Source organism: Dryobates pubescens, chromosome 12, assembly GCF_014839835.1.
Source record: "Dryobates pubescens isolate bDryPub1 chromosome 12, bDryPub1.pri, whole genome shotgun sequence".
Taxonomy (NCBI): domain Eukaryota; kingdom Metazoa; phylum Chordata; class Aves; order Piciformes; family Picidae; genus Dryobates; species Dryobates pubescens.
The window spans coordinates 16,039,778-16,054,878 of NC_071623.1; the positions used below are offsets into that span (position 1 = coordinate 16,039,778).

A 15,101-nucleotide genomic window follows, 5' to 3' on the forward strand; every position below is an offset into this window, starting at 1 on the left:
ATTGCAGGAAATGTGTGCTTTATTGAAACTGCTTCATTGCTGGAATTGCTTTAATTATTAAATAACTAGTCATGGTGGTGAAATCATAACCAGGTGGGTTTAGATCAGTGTCTTTTGAACACTGACTTTGCTTCTTGCCCTTTGGTACTGCTGTTCACATCTTAAATAAGACTGAGCTGTTTCAAGGCAGCTTGGTACAGAACTGTGTTGAATGCCCAACATTTTAAAATACTGTGTAGACCAAAAAAAACCCCAAAACAAATCCCAAACAAAAAAACAATTAGTTCTGTTTATTTTGCTTTTCAGCTTAGATTCATCAACCAGATCCTCAATAATAACTGGTGTATGTTTCATATATGTTCTTATGGGTTTTGAAGGTGGCTGAGCTTTTAAAAAAAAATTAATTAAAAATGCTATAGTAGCATTTACTCAAAAAGTGTTTTGTATTTTAGTGCTTTTCTCTTTGTACTTAAGGGGTCTTCAATAGGAATATCCACATCACTGAGGATAAGTTGCTTTCTTAACATGGTTCGTGTCTACCTTGCCACCTTGGCTATTAATAATGCTTCATTTCCAAAGGCAGTGGTTTCTTTTTCAATGGAATTTCAGTGTTTCATAATGTTCAAAAATTCATGCTAAAAATTCATGCACCAAACAGATCTGGGACTGTTCAGTTCATGTGTAGTGCTGGTGCTAAGCCTTGTATCTCTTATTTCTTGGTACAAATAAGATATACGTATTGGGTCTGTAAGAACAAATCAGTGTTCTCTTTGCAAAATAAGTAATCACAGGGTAGTCGAGGTGGGAGAACCAGAAAGGGATCTCTGAAGATCATCTAATTAACCTCAAAACTCAAAGCAGGGCCAACTGGAGCAGGTTGCACAGGACTCTGTCCAGCCGCGTTTTGGATATGTCCAAATATGAAGACTCCATGACCTGCCCAGATAAGCTGTTCTAGTGTTTGGTCACCCCTGAAGTAAAAATACTTGTTTTCTTATCTACCGCACATGGGATTGTTCTTCCCCTTGTGCAGATTTGGCATTTCCCATTGCTGAAATTGATAAGATTGCAGATGGCCTGTTTCTCCTGCTTTTTGGTGTTCCACTGAGTGGTCACACAGGCATCTGGTACATCTACTTGTTCTTCCAGTGCTGTACCAGAGATGGCTTTTTTGATAGTGGTGGTTTCAGTACCCATAGCTCAAGTATAGGAGCTGTCCATGTGGTAGATTACACCTTAAAATGTGATCTTTCAGGTAGGTGTAAGTCTGTCACATTACAGTGTAATTAGTATGACTCTTCAGAGGTCCATCTTATATTCCACTTGATTAGCAGTTACGTTACTATTTGTTTTTGCCCTTAGTTAGTAACCTTGAATCATTTTATATCAGTTGCATAGTGGATTAAAGCAAAAAGTGAGGCTAGCCATTAGGAAGCGTGGCAATGATTGCGATGTGATTATGGCAGCTGCACAGCATTTTCTGTGGTGCTTCATTGCTGGTAATGCAGGCTGGCACGGTGTGGAAGGCTATGTTGTAGACTTTCATGTGCATTCCCATAACACTTCTGGTGGCTCCTAGGTCTGTCTTTCTAAAAGGCAGTGTAGCAGAACCACCAAGGCTTTTAAGCCTTGACATTTGTATGTGCTTCTTACCTATTTATTTCTTAGCTCAGTGTTGCTAAATCACAAAAAATAGCAGGTAAACTCCCTCCACTTTGCAGAGAAAAGGAAAGAGAAATCCGTCTGTGAGGGATGAGTAGTTTGGGTTATTGGTGTGACATTGGTGTAGGCAGAGGTTAGGAACCTCCAGTAGAAGTCAGTGCTGGAATATGATTGTTACATCCAGCATGCATATTTTCAGATGCCTTCAAATCCAACTCCTTCATTAGATACAGGCTCTAACAATAAAAAGAATAATTTCATAGACATCAAAGAAAGATCCCACAGTAGTAATGATTTTTTTTCCTAAGACTTTGTGATTATTCTGCGCCTTTTGAGACTTTCTCCCCCTACACTACTTAGAAGCCCTGTATTTAGACATCCTGCAGAATAGTAGAGCTCTGCATATAGCTCTTATTATTTCACTGTGCTGTGTCATCACTGAAATTTTACCATCAAATGAACTCTTAAGGCATCTTTTTTGTAGGAGTTTTTCATGGACAGTGTTGCAAGTGCCAACACTTAAAATGCACGTGATGGCAACAGAAAAGTACTTCAGTGGCTTACTTTTCCATTGAAGCTGGCAGCAGTACTTCCAGTTTTGTCTTTACTTACAAGGGTGAAGGTTGCTTTATGAAAGTTTGGAGTATATAGCTACCTTGGAGTGTCTATGAAGAATGAATGTACAGGGAGGCAGAAGTAGGATTTTAGTTATGTAGACAAGTTTGAGACATTCTGTAAGCTGTCCTCAAGTAGGCAGCTTTATGTTGCTATATACTGAAACTATCTACACAGGAAAGCTAGTTAATTGTACACTCTTGTGTTTACTTTATGTAACTGTCTGGTATTGGTGCACCATGTTAGCAGTCTCAATACACATTACACATAGTTTATTCAGATGAAAGCAGAACAGACTCCACTAGGCACAGTTTAGCCAAAGCTTTTCAAAAGTAGTTAGCTGTCCTTCAAGGGCCGGTTGAGTTCAGGCTTACATGTGGTAGCAGGGAGCCTGTCAGATAGTAGGTAGCTTTGCACATTCTAACTTACTGCTCACATACTGTCTCAAGTCCTTAGATTATCTAGGTAGTCTTTGGAGAGACTTGCCTTCTCTCTCAAAAGAATATTATGTGAAATACCAACATACTAAGAAATTGAAATGGTCATTGAGAGCATAATTTCTGTATCCATGTCTTACAATTGTTGCCATTTGTGTAAAAGTTAACATAAGACGCCTTTAAAGTTAACAGAAGTCCCTATAATCATAAGCACATTGTTAGTGTTTTGGTTTGTACTGTGCTATTTGTAAGCTGTGTTTACAGTTCTTTGACTTGGAAAGTTATCTGTATTTTTTCTGGTGTCAGAATTCTTGTTAGAATTTTCTCCATCTCAATGTACTTGACTCCAAAATATTTTCTTTGGGATCATATAGCACATGTGGTGCTTTTAAGTATTACTGGGTTTGATGTTAAAAAAAGTGATAAAAGCATGTTTTTATCCTTCTTTCACTGCACTACATAAATCATTTAAATACAAAAAAAAAAAATCCCTGCATCTGTCACTGTGACTGAAGGTTATTAGTTTCTAATGTACTGGGGTTTGATGTTCAATATTGATCATTGTGTAGTGGACTGTAAGTATTGGTTACAAAGACAAATCTTCTTTGAGGACAAAAAAAAAATATAGGGTGCTTTTGCCATCTTTCCAATACAAAGTGTTAAAATGTTCCTTTTCACGTGAATTTCCTACACCTATTACATTCATAAAAATGAAGGATTTGACAGGGGTTTTGTTTGGTGTTGGTTGTGGTTTTTTAAATTGGGACCATGCATGTGTTTTTGCTGTAGAAGTATAACAATTGCTTCAGTGTCTGGTGTTACTGTGAGTGCATTGTGAATAGACATCAAAGCAATGGTTATAGACTTTCTTTCTTGAAGTTTAGCTGATCTCTGTCTTTAAAAGTTGCTTGGCAGAAATTTGCATTCAGAAATCCTTCTTGAGACAGTAAGAGTCATAAGTTGCATTTTGATTGTTTTAGTACACTCTTTATCAAGCTCTTCACAGGAGAAATCTGCAGTTTGTCTTCAGTAGCAAAGCATTCTATGAAGTGTCTTTACCAGCTTTTAGTACAAGTCTTTGCTTTTGTGCTCACTGATAGAGGAGGGATACCTGATTTCTAAAGTAAAAGAGGATAGTAAAGGTATTTTTCTGTCTTTATTCTACTTTTAAAAATGTTGTGAGAGACACAAATGTATGCAGGGGCTTTTCTAAGCAAATGTGACCCAGGCTGCAGCAGCACAGGGCTGCTCCTCTGGAACTAAGGAGCTATGCGCCGGCAGCAGGCTTTGGCAAGTCCCTGGCACAGCGCAGCGCTGCCTGATGCTGTCTACTGAAGTCCTCACTGAGCCTTGCCTGAGGAGAAGCAGTGCAAATCTACCTGCCAAAGTCTATTGATTGACACACTTGAACTTTCAAATTTAGTGCAGGAATGATGAGGGTTAAGCACGGCCAGAACCTGTTGATCTTTGCCATGATCTGCATGTCAAGCTTACTTTTTGTGTTCCAAGAATACTGCCACTGTGCTTTCTGTAGCTTACTCAGTGGGGATAAAAGTTCTGTTTTAAATTGCATATAAAGGTTTCTCACAGTATTCAGGGATTCTAATTATGAAATACTGACTCTTAAACAGCACTTTTTATAGTACTGATTGCATTTGGATGTAAATGCAGTATCTCAAGGTACAAAAGTGAATGTGTGACCAAAAAAAACCACTGAAAATAATTACTTGGTTTTTTTCTTCCCCTACATAAACCCCCAAAATTAAGAAAACCAAACAAATAAACAAAAATCCAAACACACATACCAAAAAACCCCCAAGAAACAAAACCCAAAGAAACGAAAACCCAAGCACATGTGCTAGAATAAACTTCATGCGCAGGGGGAGAGGAGGCTTTCTTGTAGTATTAGTTTCTACATAGTTGAGCTATGCTGGATTGGACTTTTCAATGTATTTATTAATATTTGCCAGTTTTTACATACAAACCCTGTTTCATTTGATATGTTCTGAAAGACATTCTGGCTTCATCTCTGTTCTTTTCTGGCATATTATTCTTGCTGTCTGACAGTACTTGGGTGATACTGTCTGTTGCCCTATTGTCCTGATGGTATTCTCTTAAGGTAGAAAAGACATTTCAGCAGGTAAAAGCAGATGGCTATAACTTGGGTTTTTTTTTCAGGTGGATCTCTAAATTAATCATTTTTGTTTTCCTCCTCAATGTTCTGCATTTGTCTGTGTTTACTATATGCTTACTTGAACACCAGAATGTTTATGTTACTCGTCACATTGAAATTCCTCAGACTTCTACTCGTTAAATAACCTTGTTTTCAAATGCAAACAGATCTAAACCAGAAGTCTTACCAAAGACAAACCATTCTATCTTTTAAACCATACTGTTTTGTTTGTGCTCAGAGCATAAAAGACCTGAAATTAAGAAATTCAATTCAAATTTAAGAAATGCAAAATTAAGAAATGCACAAGAGTTGATTCACAATGTAACTATAGTTGACCTCTTACAGGATAGTGAACCATGGTATGATGAAGTTCCTCACCTTACACAAGGGATTTTTTTCAGGAAGCATACTAACAGCCAAAAACCTCACTTGCTATTGTTACTTAAGATGAAAGAAACATGAGAGACATGGAGGTTTGTTGTTTCTTAAAGTAAAAGCAGTTCTTAGAAAAGGCATTAAAAAAATACTGCATTACAGTAAAATCAAAATTGAAGTAGGCATAACCAAAATGCTGGGAGATAGTAATTTTGCTTTATATAGACAAGTGTTTATATCATAAAATCAAAACACCACATAGAAGACTCGCATGTGATTATTTTGTTTTGTTACATTTGAATAGTTTGTCTAGCCCGTAGGGAGCAGACTTGGTAAATGTTTTGGTTTGCAAAAGACTAAAGTAAGCATTTAAGTAGGGCAAGATCACTGCATAGGCTAAAGAGTTTCTTTATAGCCATCTTCCTCTGAGAATGTTGAGGAAATATTTAGCAGAGAGCTGTTCTATTCATGCACTGAAATGAGGTTGTTTAGGTGGCTAAGATGGGGGTCAAACAGGAGGTGCTGGCATAGCAATAGATACTTTACAAGGAGCTTCCCTTGAGGAGCTAGACAATATTCATTGAAAAGCTACAAGGAATTTAGAAATGCAGTAGCTGAGCTATTGACTAATATATGCTAATCTCATTAAGATGCTGTTCTGTGGAACAGTAGAGTAACAAATGTGCTCATCTTGTTAAACTGCTGTTGGGGTATACAGGTGAAAGAGAATTGAGAAGGTGATTCTGGGATGTGTAAGTATGATTTGGTTAGTCTTCCCTACCAATAAAACTGATTGCAACAGTAAATTTTAAAGTGGTTATAAAAGAACTAAATTATAATGCTTGGTATACTGTCTAAATTTCTTTAAGCCTCTGAGCAAAATAACAGATAAAAGATTGTACTATTAAATTAATTAGCTTTCCTTACATTCCTAGAGAAAATCCCCTGTTGAGGTCATTAAAAACAAAACCCAAGTAATTTTGAGTGTAAGTGAAAACTGTGTGATTAAAAGAAGAAAATACGCTAGGAATAATTGCTTTGGGTTTGTTATTAGACAAGACCATTGTTAATCTGTGGGAATAAGAGTATGCTGCTTTGTCTAGTTGTTTATCAGGTCTCCTTGAAAAAACTTAAGTAAAGCTCCTTTCTGTACTTTAGAAATTTAAGTATCTTTTACCTCTGAGCAGTCTTTCTGAAAGGAGAATTAATGAAATGTTATCATAAGACTTGAGATTTAACACCCAGGCTGGGTTTTTTTCTGCTGAAGAAAAACCAGCTGAACTCTAGCTCTGCTTCAACTGGTGCAACTAATTAATGTTAAAAATTCAGTATACATCTCAACTAAGAGACTCCCATCACTTGCCCTTTCTAAAACTGACATGAGGTCAAGTCTTTAAGCAGTAGAGAAGTTCCTGAGTTTACTTGTTTTGTTTCTCAGAAATAAAAAAAAAAAGTGCTTAGGTTTTTTTGTTGCTTGTTTTTAGTTGTAGTCATTATTTATTAAAGCTTGTTCACAGCCTTGAAAGAACAGACAAAGCTCAAAATAAAACTTGTTTGATAATTACTTAGAGAAGTCTGTAAAGAAGTCCTCAAACAATTCTGAAGAGCACAGCTGGGTAACTGGGCAAATTCATGTCAGCTGAAAGTTGCTGTGGCCATATTTATGGTGATAGATGAAATGACTAATATGAAAATACTTAAGGCATTTCTGAATTTGAAAGCTTTACCAATTTGGCTTAATTGAGGAAGGGAAGTGAGAAGTACAGACTCTATAGTAATACATGTTAAAAGGGGCTAACATGCTTTTCTTTATAGTTCTTTGTGCTTGATGTGCAAAGGGGAAGACTAGAGAGCAATCCTTTGAGAAAAGAAAGTGACAGGAGAGCAGGAGATACTAGCTGCCTCTCAAGGGACTTTGTGAAGTGATAGGAATACAGGACAGCAAAAAGAAGATGGTCTAGGTTAATCAGTCTGGAAAAGGATCTTATAAATGGCCAGCAGTTACACACGCGTAGGAAATGAGCTTCATGAGGAGGAGTGAGAAAAGGAAGGCAGAGGCTAAAGTGGACAGGCATCCTGTTGCTCGGTGGGCTCTGTGCTGAAGCATGGGGCAGAAATAAATGGGCTGTTTTTTCTTAAGGTCCTGCTCCCTGGCAATTAAGTCTGCTTTGTAAAGATAGTAAGTGACACATTGATTTGGGAACTCTGCAGAGGAGAGGCAAAGACCCTAAATCTGTTTGAGTGGAAGTACTTTGTGGAGAGAGGAACTGGATTAAGTTTGTGTTTTGTTCTTAAAAACAAAACTAACAAAAGCAGTTCATATTTTATTGGGAGGTTTCTTTGTCCATAAGCAAAGGACATTTTTGGCTTGAAGGCAGGATTGTTCACTTGCTCTAAAGGCATGTTACTTCTGGCAAGTCGACTTCACCATAGCAAAAGTTTAGAATAAAATTTGAAACAAACTAAACCTTTCTTAGAGTAGGATGTGTTTTGTCTGAAAAGACAAATACAGAAATCTGCAGATGGGAAGCAGAATTATCTGGAAGTAAAAAAACCCACAGGAAAGATTTCTAGTTTAGTGGTTAGACAAGCGTAAAAAAATCCCCAGTGTTTGGTACCTCTTGTTATAATGCTTTCCTTACATAAGTCATTAATGTGATTCTGTTTGTCTTACAGCCTAAGAACAAGGTGATTAGCAAATGAAATAGGAAAGATGTAGAAGTCATTAAGAAAAGAAAAAAAAGGAACATTGCTTCTTGCATAGCATATAATTAACCTATGAAAATCACTGCCAGCCTGTATTATTGAGGTCAAAACCAGAACAGATTTCAAAAATTATTAGAACTATATTTGCATAATGAGAAAATCCACAATTGTATTGCAGAATTTCCTGTAGATTTAAAAAAATAAAAGAAAAAGATCCCTGGGAGTATTGCCAAGGAGTACCTGGTTGTGAAAGGCTGGGGTAGGGAATTGCATGATAAACGGGTTGTATAATTATCTGGCATTACTTGCATTTAATCATAATGTAATGTTGATTTCTTCATATTCCCCTTTGAGAGCTCAACTCTCTGGGTTGCCTATAGAAGCACCTTGAAGTGTTAACCTTTGAGAGCCCAAGTTAGGCATTGTGAGTAACCAGCTTCTTCCCAGGGTGATGGGTGACAAATATTTTTGTGCTTTTGTAGTAACTTGTAATACAAAAGCAGTTGTGTCCACTAATTGTTAAGAAAGGACTGGGTCAAGTCAATACTGTGCATCCCAATTCTTCAACTGATTACTTCTGCAGACACATTTTAAAAACATTTTGGTCATTCTCCTTTGTAAATTAATTCTGACAGATTTGAGGTAGACTAGCACATAATTCACAGTTCCTTATAGTCATGGTGAATGTGATTTCTGTTTGGGGAACGGAGCGTATTCAGTTTGTTCTTCAAAATAACTGAAATCTCTGGAGCAGTAAAACTTCATTCTCATACAGCTAATCCTCAAATTGTAACTCACTCAGACCAATTCACAGCAAAAATAACTGATTAAGTAAGTGCAACTGTTTGTAACTTCATTCTGTTTTGGCCTGTGAAGTGTACCTAAAATCCAAATGTGTAGATAACTGGAAATTGTTTAGGAACTTTACATGGTAATCAAAAGGTCTAAGCTGCCTAACTGGAAACAAAAAGGGCAAATATTTGTAAAAGTAATGAAGCTAAGGGTTCTAGAAAGCTCAGAAATTAAATTTTGGACGTGATAACAATGAAAAAAACCCCAAACTAATGCTTAATGATGGCATGGAACTATTAGAATAGTCAATACAGGCAAGAGAGTTCAGTAAATATTTTTGTTCTGTGCTTGGGAAAAGGACAGATAGAATGTTCACATCATAACACACTTTCTGGTTTCTTAATAGTCAAGGAGAAATTTGGCATTTTAAAGCCAGAGATCAAGATAACATACATCTGTGAGCTCTGAAGGAGCAGGCCTGGGAACTGTTTATCATTCATACAGATTTTTTGTTTGCTTGTTTTTAATATAGTCTTTGGAAAACAGAATAAGTTCCAGAGGTCTTGAGCCAGTTTCTGAGAAATAGATATAATCCTTTCGGTCTGATTTTAGGCTTGAGTGAAATAACATTTTTGAGGTGATTAATTTTTTTAAATTAAAGAATATTGCATAGTGGTAAATTAGTCTTGGTTCTCTTAGCTGAGAATTTATATAATAAAAGAGAGTTGAAATGGATACAGATCTATAATGTAGTTGGCTTTAATCTTGAATGGTATCTTTTTTAGTCAGCTAAGATGATCCAATCAGTACAGTACCTGTAAAGTGTATGGCAACTACTTGGTAAGTCTCATGTAACTGTAGATGTTTCAGTAATACTGTCTTGAGATCACATTTGGTCTTGTGGGGTTTTGTTTCTTTGGTTGGTTTGGTTGGGGTTTTTTATAGCCAAATAGGTCTCTGATAGGGAAGTCTTCAAGGCTAAGATCAGCTGGAATTCATCTTCCATGAGGCTGGGGCATCCCATGTGCATAACAAGCTGCTGGGGGGGTTCACATGCAGTGAGAAGTTGAGGGAAGAAATTTGCTACATTGGTGAAGGCATCATCTCAGGCTAAACAGTCAGTCTCCAATTGTCAAGAAATTCCTTGATAACAGTGACTTTCTCATGTCAGTATTTGCTAAATGGACAGACTAGAGAGTAAGTGCTACATAATGAAGAGGACTGTTGTGGAGCAAACTGGGTCACACCTCTGCCTCTGGTTAACTGTGCGGTTTTGCGCAGCCAGTAGGGAAGTTGTTCTCTAAGGCTGAAGGTTGTAAACTGTTTTTACAAGGTGTGGAAATGTATCCTAGAAAGCAGTAGAATGGAGGAAAGGGTATTTTAATGAATCTGGTGATTATTCAAGAGATCCCTTAATTACATGAAATCCAGACACCTATTGCCTCCATAGTGGTTGGTGTCACAGGCATCACAGTTTGAGTTTGGTCCTCAGGGTACAGCAGTTTCATGAGCTGTTGATTTTAGCCATTAAGCAAATTTGAGTGAACTGGGAGCTAGAGCTTTGGCTCAGGAAAGCATTACAGTGTGGATCCCTGTCCTTACCTTTTGTAAGACTTACAGCTGCTTCTGCCTTCTCTTCCTGCTCTGGAAATGTAGAGTGTTCTTCTGCCTGCACAGGCTGTGAAAAGCCAGTTCCCTCTAGAAAGTCAATTTAAATGAGTGAAGCCTGTCCTTCTCTTCAGTCCTACATCATGGTGTTGCAGGTGACTGCTTGGGTATCCAGTTTCTTTTCAGGGCCTAAATTATCCTTGGGGTTCTCTCACAAAAAAGAGAGTCTTGAAACGTGTGAGGTTTTCCTCACAGTTGCTGTGGTCAGAAAGAATCTTTCACCTTCCTTGTGCTGGCCAGAATTCTGCATTTACAGAGGTGGAGAAGTCAGCAACGGATACTCACTCACTGTTTCATTTCCAATGCCAGTAGCAAATATTTTTAATACTTCAGAGGTGTTTTTCATAATTTTAGTTGCTTTGTTTTGCACTCCATGGATTACAGCATTATTCTTTAATAGGTCTCTTGCAGTGTTGTTAATAGTAAATTATTTTCATTCATAGTTTAAAAAAAAATAAAAAAAATCAAGTGAAACTGGTCTGTTAAGGACAATTTTAAATATTCTACCCATCTGTTTCCTGTGCCACTACAGGCATTTCTCTTTCAGCTTTGCTTTTCTTTGGCCCCTTTCCTCTCTTGACATTTCCACAGAGGGTTTATTAACTGAATAGGAAACTGTGGCATACATTTGGCAGTATCAGCTTCAAGTGCTGGATTTATGAGAGACCTGTTCATCTGATCTTTCCCTCTGTACTGTCTTCTTTCTTTTCTATTTCCTTTGCCTTTTTCACACCTGTAGTTTCTCTAAGCATACAGGAATTTCTTCTTTCTCTACAGTTCTCCCTCCATGAAGACCCCATATACCCTGGCTTTACTGAGCCATTGCTGTGGTGATTATCTTGTTGTGACTACAGTAACTTAAGTCGTGCTAGTTATGAGCAACATCCCTTTATCTTCAGTGTTTCTTAACCTCCCTGCCTCAGAAACTCTGTTTAATCAATGCAAACTGTGTTTTGTTAGTGTCATCTTTGATTTTTAATACGATGCCTTTGCTTTTAGTTTAATTGTTTAGTGTGCTAATGCAAAGATTATATCCACTTTTAATACCTGCTGATCAGATTACAGTTTCACTTTTTATTGATGGTCTGAATCTCATGGCTGATAGTTCTTTGAGTGATGGTGATTTTGTATTGTTATGTTTTTTCTGTGTTTTTGTTTTGGGTTTTTTTTGGTGGTGGTGGGAATAACATCTTTGCAAGAGCTACATCACACATTAAGCAAGGGTCAGTGATTTTTTTGCCAAGTTTGATGATGCCTGATCAAAGCTTCCGCATTTTCAGTTCCTTTGAAGACGAAATCTATTCTGGCATTAGAGTCACCTAAGCACAAGGAAATAAGGGTGTGTGCGCTGTTTTGACAGGCCTGCTTGGAGACAGTTGTTAAATACGTCTCTGCCTGTATTGCTCTGATCTTCTGTCAGAGGAGAGCAGTGTTAGAGTTACAAGGATGGCATAAGATTTGAACTGAATGACTGACTTGTTTGTTGTGATGAGCACCAGTTTCTCAGGATGCTCATCTTTGCTTCAGCGTGGGGGTTGTGAAATGTTTGCTCATTTTCTTGAAAGTGTTTGTTATGGCAGTTATCTGATCTGAGGCCCCCAGTCCATCTTATTTGTAGTTTGTGGTAGCTTGATCTGAATGGGTGCTCTGACATGCCAGCATGCAGCTCTGTAATGTTTCTCAGTGCCAGTAGCACAGTTTCTCTGTTTCAGGGACAAGCTCTGTTTCTGGGAGTTTCATCTAATTTAAGTCAGCTGTTTTCTGCTGAGGGTTGTTGGTACAAGAGCAATTTTTTTCTAACTGTTGACTTTTATAAAGATGTATGACTAAATGCATTAGAAACATCCTGTTTTGTGAGGTGTTGAGAGGAAGTGACAACAGCTAGTGAATCAAGTGAGGTTGGAAGGAGGAGTTTAATAGTGTGTAGTTGTAAGAATTTTAAAGTAATTAAGTAATTTTAAACAAACAAAAATTGAAGGGATGGTTTTGTTAGTAAGTACTGGTGGTGCTAGTGACTGGGAATTGAATGAAGAGTCAGCTCAGAGTGCAGATTTTTTTTTTTAGGCCGTTCATTATAGGAAAAGTTGACTCACATACAATAGTTTGTCCACATATAGAAATCTCCAGAGAAAGGCTGCAAAGACAACACGTGAGGTTTTCACTCAACCACGCATACAGGTATTGACACAGCAACTTGCTCACCTTAGGTCCTTTTCGCTGTTGCTCACATGAATTAAGCAACAGTGGCTCCTTCTGGCTTGGAAATGTGTGAACCAGAGAGGGATAGGTGGTGGTTCTGTTCACTGTTAGTGTAGGTTTAGTTAGCTTTTCTGACTCAGCAGGTTTTTTGGCTGAGGCACCATCATTTTCAGACTTTGTGCTCTGCTGCGATACTATGTACAACATTACTGGACTGCTTTATCTCCACTGCTATGAATTGATCATCTACCATCCAGTGCCAACCTAATAAGGGTCTTCTCTAATTTCCAGCTGAAAACTGCTTTCTCAGTTAAATGTGGTCAAATGAGTCATATTACATTTTAAATGGTTGTATTTTAAAGTAATGATTTTGATGTTGCAGATTTGGCAGGCAAAATGGAAATGATTTTGAATGACATCCAATTCTACACTGAAAATTCTTGATTAACGTGTATGAGCTTTATTTGCATCTCAAATTACAATTTCTCCTTATACATCATTATTTTGCAGAAGAGATTACAGCAATATGTATTTATTTTATTTATCAAGTATTGACAGAGGCAGCTCTTCTTTCCTTTTAGGAATCTGGGTAAAAATGGCTTATCTAACAGTAGTATTCTATTGGATAAATGCCCACCTCCACGACCACCACCTCCACCATACCCTCCCTTGCCAAAGGACAAGCTGAATCCACCTACACCTAGTATTTATGTAAGTAAATCTAATGGTAGAAGTACATTGACTGTTTTTTTGTAATTGTTTGGATGTCTGAATTACATAATGTAATTATTTTAAAGGTGGACTATTCATATCTGAATCAAGATCAGTGCTCTCACAACTAGTGTATATGCAGGAAAAATGAGACACAATTTGGCACTTAAAGCACTTGCAAATTAAGAATGTCAGAAAATAGGAGGAAAGACAGCTTCAGAGCTGTTTATTTTTTAATACTCCGAATAAGCAAAACAGTTTCTTAAATACAATGCACAGTATTTCAAATATGTATGTGCATTTTTCGCAAGTGACAGGTTAGGTATAAATGAGCAAGTACTTAAACTAAGGTGTCCTATCAGCCTGCTTGAAAATACAGTAAAGAAATAATGAAAGTTGAAGTGATTTTTAAGAACAAATTGTCTTTAGGGAAAGACAAGGTTTAGTAGAGTAGTGTTTTCTTCTGTTCTGAAAATGAAGTTTCATAATAGCTTTATGAAAAGTTTGAACTAACTTCCTTAGTAATGCAAGAATAAATTACAGGATGTCCACTTCCTTTGTAACAAAAGAATAAATTACAGTATGTCCATACAGCCAGTGTGAAAACCTCAAGCTGGCTTAGGTCATCTCAGTTTGGCAACCAGAAGCAGGCAGCACTTTGATTTGATAGTACACATGCAGTCTGCCTGAGAGCTAAATTAAGTTGGAAGAGTGTGAGAAGCAATAGCGCTTCCAGCTGTTGTCCAGGTGTTGCATCTGAATTCATCTACAGTAGAATTCGTCCGAAGTCCATCACAGCTAGTTTTAAGTTACCATGCTTCAGCATATTGTGTATATGTGCCAGCGTGAGTCCCAGTATTTGGGAACTCTGTATTGTGTTCTGTTTATTGGAACAGATGTCTTAGCATTTTAAAAGATTTGCGGGATGGGGGTTGAAAAAAATAAAAAGGGAAGCCTGTAGTATAAAATTTGGGTCATAGGTGCACAAAAGCCTAAGAAAATCAAACCAAGCTTTCTGCTTCAGGTGAGATATACTGTAAGAGTAGTCCTTTTAATTATAGTGGTTCTTGTATACATTATCTGTAGAACTGGCTTTTTTGACTTCTGAGAAGAAAGGCTCATATATAATTTTGCTCTTCAGAGAGTTGTGTAGATTTAGGGAATGTAGAAAGCTACTGACAGATAAAGCAATAAACTGTAGGAAACGCGAGTTGTGAAAGCTGAAGCAACCTGGGGAATAATTCGTGCCAAGAAATAAATTGCGGTAACAAATTAATTTCAGGCTTTAAACATGGCAAAGATTGTATGATGTAGTTCTTCGTGCCCCACAGTGCAGGGAAATGCAGAAAATTCCCTATCTTCTTTCTGCTGTTTCTCTTTTTTGAACTATTATTCTTTCTTGTTTTACAAATAAGGAGTCTAAACTCATCTGACAAGTAATATTCCATTACAATTTTGCAGTTGGAAAATAAACGAGACGCTTTCTTTCCACCTTTACATCAATTTTGTACAAATCCAAACAACCCTGTTACTGTAATACGTGGCCTTGCTGGAGCGCTTAAATTAGGTGAGTGTGTTTTATGTGTTTCTTTCACTTTGAGGGAAACAATAATAATTTTGTGGGTTTTTAAAAAGAAGACTCAGTTCTTCAAAGTGGATGTTTTTATTTCTGTAATACTGTATTGCTTCTATATTCCAGGTAATTGGGGTAATGTCTCATTTCTCAGTTCACTACTGTTTCTAATCTTGCTCATCTCAAAACA

General features: G+C 37.3%; 1 protein-coding gene across 17 annotated transcripts in view; it reads left to right on the top strand.

The window, feature by feature from the left end:
- Nucleotides 1-15,101, top strand: part of KDM6A (lysine demethylase 6A) — a 157,285-nt gene that overhangs the window by 124,359 nt on the left and 17,825 nt on the right. For all 17 annotated transcript variants that reach the window (XM_054165951.1, XM_054165952.1, XM_054165953.1 and 14 more), the window contains 2 exons: nt 13,209-13,338; nt 14,800-14,905. In XM_054165951.1, coding sequence (XP_054021926.1) covers nt 13,209-13,338; nt 14,800-14,905 — 236 coding nt within the window. The remainder of the gene's footprint in view (nt 1-13,208; nt 13,339-14,799; nt 14,906-15,101) is intronic.